The sequence below is a fragment of the Nerophis ophidion genome, linkage group LG15, assembly GCF_033978795.1.
Source record: "Nerophis ophidion isolate RoL-2023_Sa linkage group LG15, RoL_Noph_v1.0, whole genome shotgun sequence".
NCBI lineage: Eukaryota > Metazoa > Chordata > Actinopteri > Syngnathiformes > Syngnathidae > Nerophis > Nerophis ophidion.
Genome location: NC_084625.1, coordinates 43,552,011 through 43,563,259, shown reverse-complemented (window position 1 = coordinate 43,563,259; position 11,249 = coordinate 43,552,011). Strand labels below are relative to the sequence as shown.

Here is an 11,249-nt window from a genome sequence, read left to right as displayed (position 1 = left end):
CATAATTTACAAATTCTTTAAAATTCCTACAATGTGAATTCCTGGATTTTTTTTTCACATTCTGTCTCTCACAGTTAAAGTGTACCTATGATTAAAATTACACACCTCTGTCATCATTTTTAGTGGGAGAACTTGCACAATCGGTGGCCGACTAAATACTTTTTTGCCCCACTGTATAGTTGGGTTCTATCACACTCCATATCACCAGGTGGCGGTAATGCGCACAATAAGGTTGTTTGCCAACAGCCATTGTCCCGGAAAAGAAGAAAAACCGACAAAACAAACGCAAACTCAAGGGCGCGAATTTTTGTATTTTTTTTTATCACGTTCGTCCACAACATAGACGTCTATTTTCTTTTTCGACACAAAATGCCCGCCACTGCAGATACGTACTTGGACCAGTCTACCAAAAATGAGTGCGAGACGGATAAAAAAAACGAGTACGTCGGCCACTATCTGTGACGAGCGCGGGTATTTGAACCAAGTACGGTTGATCCTGGATCATGGCCGTAAAAAGGGAGACCGAACCGGGACCGGAGTCCTTTCGGTGTTTGGCGCCCAGGCCCGATACAGCCTCCGAGGTAAGGCTACGTCTTGTTTGGTTTGTGTTGACATGTAGTCCATTTGTTGTAAGACCGCCACGTCAGCTAGCTAATGTTCTCCCCAAAAATATGTTGTCAAACGTGTACTGGCTAATTTACGTTGTGCGGGAACTGTGACGTCACCTCGCTGTTCGTCGTGGGCATCGAGCAACAGACGTAAATAGTCTCTAATAATACAAACCCCGTTTCCAAATGAGTTGGGAAATTGTGTTAGATGTAAATATAAACGCAATACAGTGATTTGCAACGTATTTTCAACCCATATTCAGTTGAATATCCTGCAAAGACAACATATTTGATGTTCAAACTGATAGACATTATTTTTTTTGTAGCAAATAATCATTGACTTTAGAATTTGATGCCAGCAATATGTGAAAAAGAAGTTGGGAAAGGTGGCAATAAATACTGATAAAGTTGAGGAATGCTCATCAAACACTTATTTGGAACATCCCACAGGTGTGTGCAGGCTAATTGGGTGCCATGGTTGGGTATAAAAACAGCTTCCCAAAAAATGCTCAGTCTTTCACAAAGGATGGGGTGAGGTACACCCCTTTGTCCACAACTGCGTGAGCAAATAGTCAAACAGTTTAAGAACAACGTTTCGCAAAGTGAAATTGCACAATATTTAGGGATTTCAACATCTACGGTCCATAATATCATCAAAAGGTTCAGAGAATCTGGAGAAATCACTCCACATAAGCGGCATGGCCGGAAACCAACATTGAATGTTCGTGACCTTCGATCCCTCAGACGGCACTATATCAAAAACCGACACCAATCTCTAAAGGATATCACCACATGGGCTCAGGAACACTTCAGAAAACCACTGTCACTAAATACAGTTCGTCGCTACATCTGTAAGTGCAAGTTAAAGCTCTACTATGCAAAGCGAAAGCCATTTATTAACAACATCCAGAAACACCGCCGGCTTCTCTGGGCCCAAGATCATCTAAGATGGACTGATGCAAAGTGGAAAAGTGTTCTGTGGTCTGACGAGTCCACATTTCAAATTGTTTTTGGAAATATTCGACATCGTGTCATCCGGACCAAAGGGGAAGCAAACCATCCAGACTGTTATCGACGCAAAGTTCAAAAGCCAGCATCTGTAATGGTATGGGGGTGCTTTAGTGCCCAAGGAATGGGTAATTTACACATCTGTGAAGGCACCATTAATGCTGAAAGGTACATACAGGTTTTGGAACAACATATGCTGCCATCTAAGCGCCGTCTTTTTCATGGACGCCCCTGCTTATTTCAGCAAGACAATGCCAAATCACATTCAGCACGTGTTACAACAGCTTGGCTTCGTAAAAATAGAGTGCGGGTACTTTCCTGGCCTGCCTGCAATCCAGACCTATCTCCCGTCAAAAATGTGTGGCGCGTTATGAAGCGTAAAATACGACAGCGGAGACCCGGGACTGTTGAACGACTGAAGCTCAGAATAAAACAATTAGTTTCCTCAGTTCCCAAACATTTATTGAGTGTAGTTAAAAGAAAAGGTGATGTAACACAGTGGTGGACATGCCCTTTCCCAACTACTTTGGCATGTGTTGCAGCCATGAAAGTTTATTATTTGCAAAAAAAAAAAAAAAAAAAGTTTATGAGTTTGAACATCAAATATCTTGTCTTTGTAGTGAATTCAATTGAATATAGGCTGAAAAGGATTTGCAAATCATTGCATTCTGTTTTTATATACCTCTAACACAATTTCCCAACTCATATGGAAGCGGGGTTTGTATTTATATTGCGCTTTTCTCTCGTGGCTCAAAGCGCTTTACATTATGAAATCCAATATCTAAGTTACATTTAAACCACTGTGGGTGGCACTGGGAGCAGGTGGGTAAAGTGTCTTGGATTGAACCTGGAACCCTCAATTTGTTGGCACGGCCACTCTACCAGCCGAGCTATACCGCTGCATGGTGAATGGGCACTCAAAGCGCTCTGTCACTATTTCCACATTCACCCACTCACACACACATTCACAGACTGATGGCAGGAGCTGCCATGCAAGGCGCTAACCACGACCCATCAGGAACAAGGGTGAAATGTCTTGGTCAAGGACACAACAGACTTGACTATGTTGGTAGAAGTTGGGAATCGAACCAGGAACCCTCTGGGTGCTTGCTCAGCCACTCTCCACACTGCGCCACGCCATCCCCCATAATGTTTACAGACATTTTTATGTTAGTCGTTTATTAAAAATAATACCCAATTTTATCTCGTCTATAGTAAATAGTCAGTAGTGCTTGTGTGATACAGTAACTGCACCAATACAGACATTGGCTACGCGACTCTTTTTTTTCCTTCTAGATCAGTTTCCTCTGCTGACCACCAAGAAAGTGTTTTGGAAAGCCATACTTGAAGAGTTGCTTTGGTTCATTAAGGTAAGTTTTACACATTCTGATATATGTTGCACATGGTGGGACAGGGGTTAGTGCATGTGCCTCATAATACAAAGGTCCTGCGTTCAATCCTAGGCTCGGGATCTTTATGTGTGGAGTTTGCATGTTCCCCCTTGACTGCGTGGGTTCTGTCCGGGTACTCCGGCTTCCTCCCACCTCCAAAGACATGCACCTGGGGATAGGTTGATTGGCAACACTAAATTGGCCCTAGCGTGTGAATGTGAGTGTGAATGTTGTCTGTCTTATCTGTGTTGGCCCTGCGATGAGGTGGCGACTTGTCCAGGGTGTGTCCCGCTTTCCGCCCGAATGCAGCTGAGAAAGGCTCCAGCACCCTCCGCGGCCCCGTAAAAGACAAGCGGTAGGGGATGGATGGATGTTTTAGGCCATGTCTACACAAACACGGATACCTAATAAATGAAAGGATAGGTCTTTATTGTCATTGCACAAGTACAACAAAACTTTGTTTTCAGCACAAACCCGTTCAAGATTAGACAAACAAACAGTGTACAGGGTTCCAGAACAGGAACGCTGATGTGTCGCTACAAGGCGTCCCGTAAAAGATGGAGAAAAAGGTAAAATGCTGGGAAAGGATGAGTAAAAAAAATAGTCTAGAATGGTTAAGGTGGCGACTTGTCCAGGGTGTACGTCGCCTTCCGCCCAATTGTATCTGAGATAGGCGCCAGCACCCCCCGTGACCCAAAAGGGAATAAGCGGTAGATAATGGATGGACAGTCTAGAATGGGCTCCTAAGGGGCCCAGTCTGGAGTGGGAAAAAACCTCCATAACAAAGCACATATACATATTACAATGTACATCTCAAGATATCTAGCAACAGAGGGAAGGGAGTGCGGGGTCATGGTGGTAGGTCGCAGCTCTCAGGCGCTGACCATCCTTTCAACACCCCTATGTGATTTGCGCCGAGGACGTTGGATTGGGGTGGGGTATGTATGTGTGAGGCGTATATTTTTGTGGATGCATCTTTGTGTGTAAGCCTGCAGTGTCTCTGTTCCGCGGCCTTGATGTTTGTGCAGTCGCTAGTCCAAAGTCAACAACAACAGGTGTGTGTCCATGAGAGACAAGAAGGGAGTTTGTTGTGTCTTCGCCGCACTGTCCTTCGGGAGAGTCTTGTAGCCAGGGAAACAATCCAAGTTAGAATGTTTTGTACACAAGTGAAAATAAAATTTGCTTTTCACTATAAATTGTCTATGACAGGTCCTCAAACCTGCGGGGCAGACAGTCCAATGTGATCCAAAAGCACAAGTGTCGACAGTTCTTCCCGTATCCTCCAATCATTTGTGGCAGCTTTGGGGTACTTTGAAGCCTGCCAGCAACTTCCAATTTGTTGACAAACTAGAGCAACGCTTACTCCAATCAGCAGTTGTGTTGTCATAATTCCGAATAAGTAGATATCTTCAAGTTCTCGACTGAAAAGGGTCACCAGGCACGCGGTACTCCTTCTCCCAAGAGTCCGTCATGTGTCCAGCACCAACCGCTGCGTCACAATAGGCAGGTTCTCCTAAACCCAAGATTTTGTCAATTTCGTTGAGCCCAGTTAAAGAGTTCCAATGTGATTTGGAGAGCAGTGCAAAAATAGGCAACAAAAAAAGTTAAGGCCAGACAAAGAAGCAAGCAGGAGAGATAAGGGCGAGGAAAGGGGGGCGTCCGCCCTCGATGAGTGCCAGAGACAAACGCATACTTTTGTCTTTTAAAATGCAGGCTTTTGCCATCACTGTCCAAACTGTAGAGTTCCAAAACTCTCCGCTTTGTCTATGCGTGTACATGGTACAAACTGAGACTTGGAGTCCTCTGACAGACATCTGTCATTTCCAAAGGTCAAAAACACTGCCTTTAAACGCACTATAGGATAGGATAAGACCTTATTGTCATTGCGCAAGTACAACAAAACTATGTTTTCAGCACAAACCCGTTCAAGATTAGACAAACAAAAAGTGTACAGGGTTACAGAACAGGAACGCTGATGGGTCGCCAGGAGGCGCCCTGTAAAAGATGGGAAAAAGGTAAAACGTTGGGGAAGAAGATATGTAAAAAAATACAATCTAGACTGGGCTCCTAAGGGGGCCTAGTCTGGAGTTGGGAAAAAAACCTCCATGCCATGCACACATAAACATGTTACATATAATCACGACACGATGTAATCACGATGTAGTGTCCATAGGCCTGGGACCGCTCTGCATGCAAGCATAGTTCAACTCCAGGTGTCGTTGAGGAGGTCAAAAGCGTCCATCATTGAGGAGTCCTCGCGGGATGTTTTCCGAACAGCCTGCTACTGTTGTTGCAGCGTCAAGGCCATTTAGGGAGTCAAATCGTAGATTAGTATTTTTTGTTTTTTCTGCGAGCAGACATTGCAATGGCTTGTCTGTTCTATTTGTCCATGCCTGCTCTCATATCCAATTTTTCCCTTTCAACCAGCTTTTCCATGATGTGATCCATCTTGCGATTCAGTTCAGAAATCGCACCCTTCCGTTGCGACAGGCTTTGGGGTTCCTTGAGTGGCTGCCATCGTCTTACGAATTTGACGATACCCCAGAGCAATGCCTATCCCATTCAGCAAGTACCCTGCGATCACGGTTCCAAATAGGTAGATGTCTTCCACATCCTCGATGGAAAGGACTGAGAGGCACATGATTTACCATTTATCCCAGGAATCTCTCACTTACCCCGCAGCAATGGTTCCCAGGCTCTCCAGGACCTCTTTTCCTTGTTGAAAAGATTTTGTCAATTGAGTCGAGAGTCCACCTGATCATTTCCATGTCTGATGTTTAGATTTGGAGGACAGCACAAAGAAAGAGGCTTCAAAAAAGTGTAGACCTGACAAAACAAAGAAAGCAAGCAGGGAGAAGAATGGAAGCATTTTTGAACGTAAACATGCTTCTATTTTAACTCTACACTAAAAAGAAAGACACATTAATTAACTCACTGGCGCACTCGCCAATGAGTCAGCTGTTTTGGATACGATCGCTGTCGGATTGCCACCAAATGTGACATCTGAATTTCCCCCAGGGATCAATAAATGACTTTCTATTCTATCTTTGACAACCACGACCTTATACTTTGTGTCATAAGAAAGGTACATTATCTTATATTATAGTCCTTATTTAACGACAGACCATGAAGTTAGTAGCAAATATTTGAGTAGCAAATATAAAGCGACTGATGGACTAAAAAAAAAAACATGACATATAACTCCTTCTTGTTAATGTTCAAAACATACACTTCATTGCACTTGTCTCTGTATTCATTATTAAATGCGTTTAAAATTACATGAGTTTTGCAGTGGCACACGTATATTTTAGATGTACACTTCACTGTACATGTGATGTATCACTATTTTGCTGATGAAACATGTTACAATTCCATGAGTGTTGGGATTCAGCAGCACAGGCGTGCATGCACACTTTAAACACAAAAAAATAGATTTATATTGTTCCCAGGGTTTGTGTAGGTTTTAAAAATAATGTAACGTATTTTCCGCACCATAGGGTGCACCGGATTATAAGGCGCAATGTTGATGAGTGGGTCTTTTCAGGTCTATTTTCATACCAATGTTGCACCGGATTATAGCGCGCATTAAAGGGGTTATATATATATTTTTTTTTTCTGAATGTAAAACACTTCCTTGTGGTCTACATAACATCTAATGGTGGTTCTTTGGTCAAAATGTTGCATAGATTGTTTTACAGCTAATCTTCAAGTCGCTTTCTGACAGTTGCTTCACAGTGCGCCGTTTTGTGGGCCGTGTTATTTACCTGGCTCCTCTTCGGCAGCGTCTTTTCTCCGTCATCTTTGTTATAGCGGTGTAGCGTGCAAGGACGGGAGTGGAAGAAGTGTCAAAAAATGGAGCTAACTGTTTTAATGAAATTCACACTTTACTTCAATCAATAACGGAGCAGCATCTTCTCATCCGTGGCTCACTAGTGCAATAACAATGCCGGAAATGTGTCCTGTGAAAAACCGTCTGACTGGAACTCTCTAATAACTAAAGTTCCTTGGGTGCATAATGTAAACTCACTACACCAGTATGTTTTAGCGCTTTCATGGCGAGTTTACTGACAGATATAAGTAAAAACTTTAAAGTACTTTATATTAGAAATGGCAACAGCGGAGGATGAATGTCCCACACAAGAAGATAGAGAAATAGAAGCTTATCGACCACGGTGTCACCACAGACTACAAATGCAGATGCTCGCAAATTTTCAGGACTTATGCAGATCAGCAGGTACCAGAAGGTAAGAAAAGTCGCTTTTGCACAACATTGTGAAACAAAACGCCAGATAATGTCTTACCTGATACTCATATGCTGTATCACAGTACAATCCATCAAGCGGTGTGGCCAAAGTCGTACTAAAACATTTTGATAGATTTTTGAGCGCCGTGTGTAATGTTCTATATTTTAAACGGAATATATAAGGTTTTGGAGTTGTTAACTTGAGTCATATTGCAGTCAATATGACTCAAGTGTGTGACTGCCATCTATTAGTCAGACTTATCATTTTACCATGTACCAAATAAAATGGCATCAAAGTCGGTAAGCACAACCGAAATTATTCTGTGTATTAGGCCCACTGGGTTATAGGGCGCACTGTCGAGTTTTGAGAAAATGAAAGGATTATAATTGGAAAAATAAAGTACATGTTATTGTAAGTCTAGTATATCAAAATAAATATATTAACAGAGGTGCGAGGCTACCAAGTCAACTCTGGCTGCTTTTCCAGCAGGTGTATGTGTTTGTGTGTAGACAGACAGTAATGAAACTACACTCGTATGGATGGAGATTGGTTTAACCCCCTAAAATACGTTTTTGAAACGATCCTTGTTCATGTGGACATGGCCTTAGAGAACAGCATACAAACTTGGCGTTTTACATGATCTGACACAGGGGTCGACCAATTCAAAGGAGCTCTCTGAGAAAGGGGTGAAGATTTGGGACGCCAACGGTTCCCGAAGCTTTCTGGACAAGTGCGGCTTTACCGACCGGGAGGAGGGCGACCTGGGCCCAGTGTACGGCTTCCAGTGGCGGCATTTTGGTGCCGAGTACACCAACATGCATGCAGGTACTGCCCCCATTTTGACTTTTGTTTTAAAAGCTTGACAATTTTTTTTTTGTAGATTACACAGGACAAGGCGTGGACCAGCTGCAGAAAGTCATCGACACCATCAAAAGCAATCCGGAGGACCGACGCATCATCATGTGCGCGTGGAACCCGAAAGGTCGGGACCGCACACGAACGAACACGAGCGTGTTGTATTGAGTTTCACGGTCTTGTGAACTTGTTCCAGACCTGCCCCTGATGGCGCTGCCCCCCTGCCACACCCTCTGCCAGTTCTACGTGTGCGACGGCGAGCTGTCGTGTCAGCTTTACCAGCGCTCTGGCGACATGGGCTTAGGGGTGCCCTTCAATATCGCCAGCTACGCACTCCTCACATACATGATCGCCCACGTCACCAACCTCAAGGTAACCTCCATTTTTCTAGTGTTTGCCAACACCCGACATGTAACCCGCCTCCTTTCAGCCGGGCGACTTTGTCCACACGCTGGGAGACGCTCACATCTACACCAACCACGTTAAACCCTTGGAAGAGCAGGTAGGCCGCTTTTGAAACCAGACTTTCACCCAGGCCAAATCATTCTCTGATTGATAATGGCTCATTCTTCCATCGCAGCTGAAAAGGGAGATCCGCCCCTTCCCTAAAATGAACATTCTTCGGAAAGTGGAGAGTATCGATGATTTCCGTGCAGAGGATTTTGAAATTGTGGGCTACAACCCCCATCCTACAATCAAGATGGAGATGGCCGTGTGAGAGAGATGACATTAAAAACAAAAAGAGTGAAAGGTACTAACTACTAGATAGAGGGCAAAATGGGAGAACATTGAAAAAAAATATATTTTAAAATATTAACATTGAAAAAGCTCTTAAAATATTGACTCAAATGTGTCATTGATCGATTATAATTGGAATCAAATAGATGATTATGTTGAACGTGTCATTAATTTATTCTATAAAAAAATGACTTGATTTCACAATTTACCGTATTTTCGCACCTGTCAAAAATGCATAATAAAGAAGGAAAAAAACATATAAGTCGCACTGGGGTATAAGTTGCATTTTTGGGGGAAATGTATTTGATAAAACTCAACACCAAGAATAGACATTTGAAAGGCAATTTAAAATAAATAAAGAATAGTGAACAACAGGCTGAATAAGTGTATGTTATATGACGCATAAATAACCAACTGAGAAGGTGCCTGGTATGTTAACGTAACATATTATGGTAAGAGTCATTCAAATAACTATAACATATAGAACATGCTATACGTTTACCAAACAATCTGTCACTCCTAATCGATAAATCCCATGAAATCTTATACGTCTAGTCTCTTACGTGAATGACCTAATTAGTATTTGATATTTTACGGTAATGTGTTAATAATTTCACACATAAGTCGCTCCTGTGTATCAGTCGCACCCCTGACCAAACTATGAAAAAAACCTGCGGTTTATAGTCCGAAAAATACAGTAATTCATTACTTAATCAATGAATGACACATATAAGTAATTATTTAATTTGTCTAATTTTGTCTCATTTAACCTTAGTTCAGCCCTTTCTGAATTCATATTATCAATAACTCCGACAACTTGAATAAATTCCTCCACTTTAACTACTACATGCTTTGGATCTGCAGGTCTTGCTTCCAAATACTCAGTCTAAAATACCAACCACCGACTCCCCCAAAAAAGTATGAGTCTATATCCTCTTTGGCTGCCATGTTTTTATAAAGACTTTGTTTCGACCAAATTGGACTTGATTTGTGTTAGCTCCGCCCACCCTGTTTGAAAGACCAATTAAATTCATGAAGCGCTGTCAAGGGGTAAATGGGACAAAAATTCAATAAATCTTTAAATAACTACTTAAATGTCTCATTATATTCATCAATTCATATAAAAAAGTAATACAATTTTTACTTAAAAACATTTATGACACATTTAATAACAAATGTAACTATTTAATTCCAATTGTAATTAATGGCACATTTAAGTAATTATTTAAAGATTTGTTAACTTTCCTCCCATTTGGCCTACTTGTAAAGAAATGTGTATTACAAATGTAATTATGTAATAAATAAGACTGCTGTTTTTCAATTATTTCTAACATTTTGACTTTCCTGTCGCTATTTAAGGAACCCAAAATCTTAGGGTAGTAATTGTATTAGCTCTCCTGACAGTCTCATTGGAATATTCATCTGTACCTAATGTAGTGGACTGCATGCATTTCATGTCAATGCTTTTTGCTTTTGCCAAGGGTAAACTTTGAAGGATTTGGAGCACATTCAAGGTTTAACCGACGGGCCAAGCGGTGTGCAGCTTTAGCGGTCGCGGAGGCAAAAACTCGGACATGGGAAGAGTTCGGGGAAGCCATGGAAAACGACTTCCGGACGGCTTCGAAGCGATTCTGGACCACCATACGGCGCCTCAGGAAGGGGAAGCAGTGCACTATCAACACCGTGTATGGTGCGGATGGTGTTCTGCTGACTTCGACTGCGGATGTTGTGGATCGGTGGAGGGAATACTTCGAAGACCTCCTCAATCCCACCAACACGTCTTTCTTTGAGGAAGCGGTGCCTGGGGAATCTGTAGTGGACTCTCCTATTTCTGGGGCTGAGGTCGCTGAGGTAGTTAAAAAGCTCCTCGGCGGCAAGGCCCCGGGGGTGGATGAGATCCGCCCGGAGTTCCTTAAGGCTCTGGATGCTGTGGGGCTGTCTTGGTTGACAAGACTCTGCAGCATCGCGTGGACATCGGGGGCGGTACCTCTGGATTGGCAGACCGGGGTGGTGGTCCCTCTCTTTAAGAAGGGGGACCGGAGGGTGTGTTCCAACTATCGTGGGATCACACTCCTCAGCCTTCCCGGTAAGGTTTATTCAGGTGTACTGGAGAGGAGGCTTCGCCGGATAGTCGAACCTCGGATTCAGGAGGAACAGTGTGGTTTTCGTCCTGGTCGTGGAACTGTGGACCAGCTCTATACTCTCGGCAGGGTTCTTGAGGGTGCATGGGAGTTTGCCCAACCAGTCTACATGTGCTTTGTGGACTTGGAGAAGGCATTCGACCGTGTCCCTCGGGAAGTCCTGTGGGGAGTGCTCAGAGAGTATGGGGTATCGGAATGTCTTATTGTGGCAGTCCGCTCCCTGTATGATCAGTGTCAGAGCTTGGTCCGCATTGCTGGCAGTAA

General features: G+C 43.1%; 1 protein-coding gene across 1 annotated transcript; it reads left to right on the top strand.

Moving 5' to 3' along the window:
* The first annotated feature begins 234 nt into the window (after nt 1–234).
* Nucleotides 235–10,168, top strand: tyms (thymidylate synthetase). The gene is made up of 7 exons (XM_061922203.1): nt 235–581; nt 2,913–2,986; nt 7,902–8,076; nt 8,132–8,233; nt 8,303–8,478; nt 8,537–8,608; nt 8,687–10,168. The coding sequence occupies exons 1-7, from the start codon at nt 413–415 to the stop codon at nt 8,822–8,824; spliced, it is 906 nt and encodes a 301-aa protein (XP_061778187.1). The 5' UTR covers nt 235–412; the 3' UTR covers nt 8,825–10,168.
* Nucleotides 10,169–11,249: the final 1,081 nt, after the last annotated feature.

Coding starts and splice junctions, on each gene's coding strand:
- tyms (XM_061922203.1), top strand. CDS start 413: ATGAGTGCGAGACGGATAAAAAAAACGAGTACGTCGGCCACTATCTGT. Junction 582..2,912: donor GGCCCGATACAGCCTCCGAG/GTAAGGCTACGT, acceptor TTTTCCTTCTAG/ATCAGTTTCCTCTGCTGACC. Junction 8,479..8,536: donor CCCACGTCACCAACCTCAAG/GTAACCTCCATT, acceptor GCCTCCTTTCAG/CCGGGCGACTTTGTCCACAC.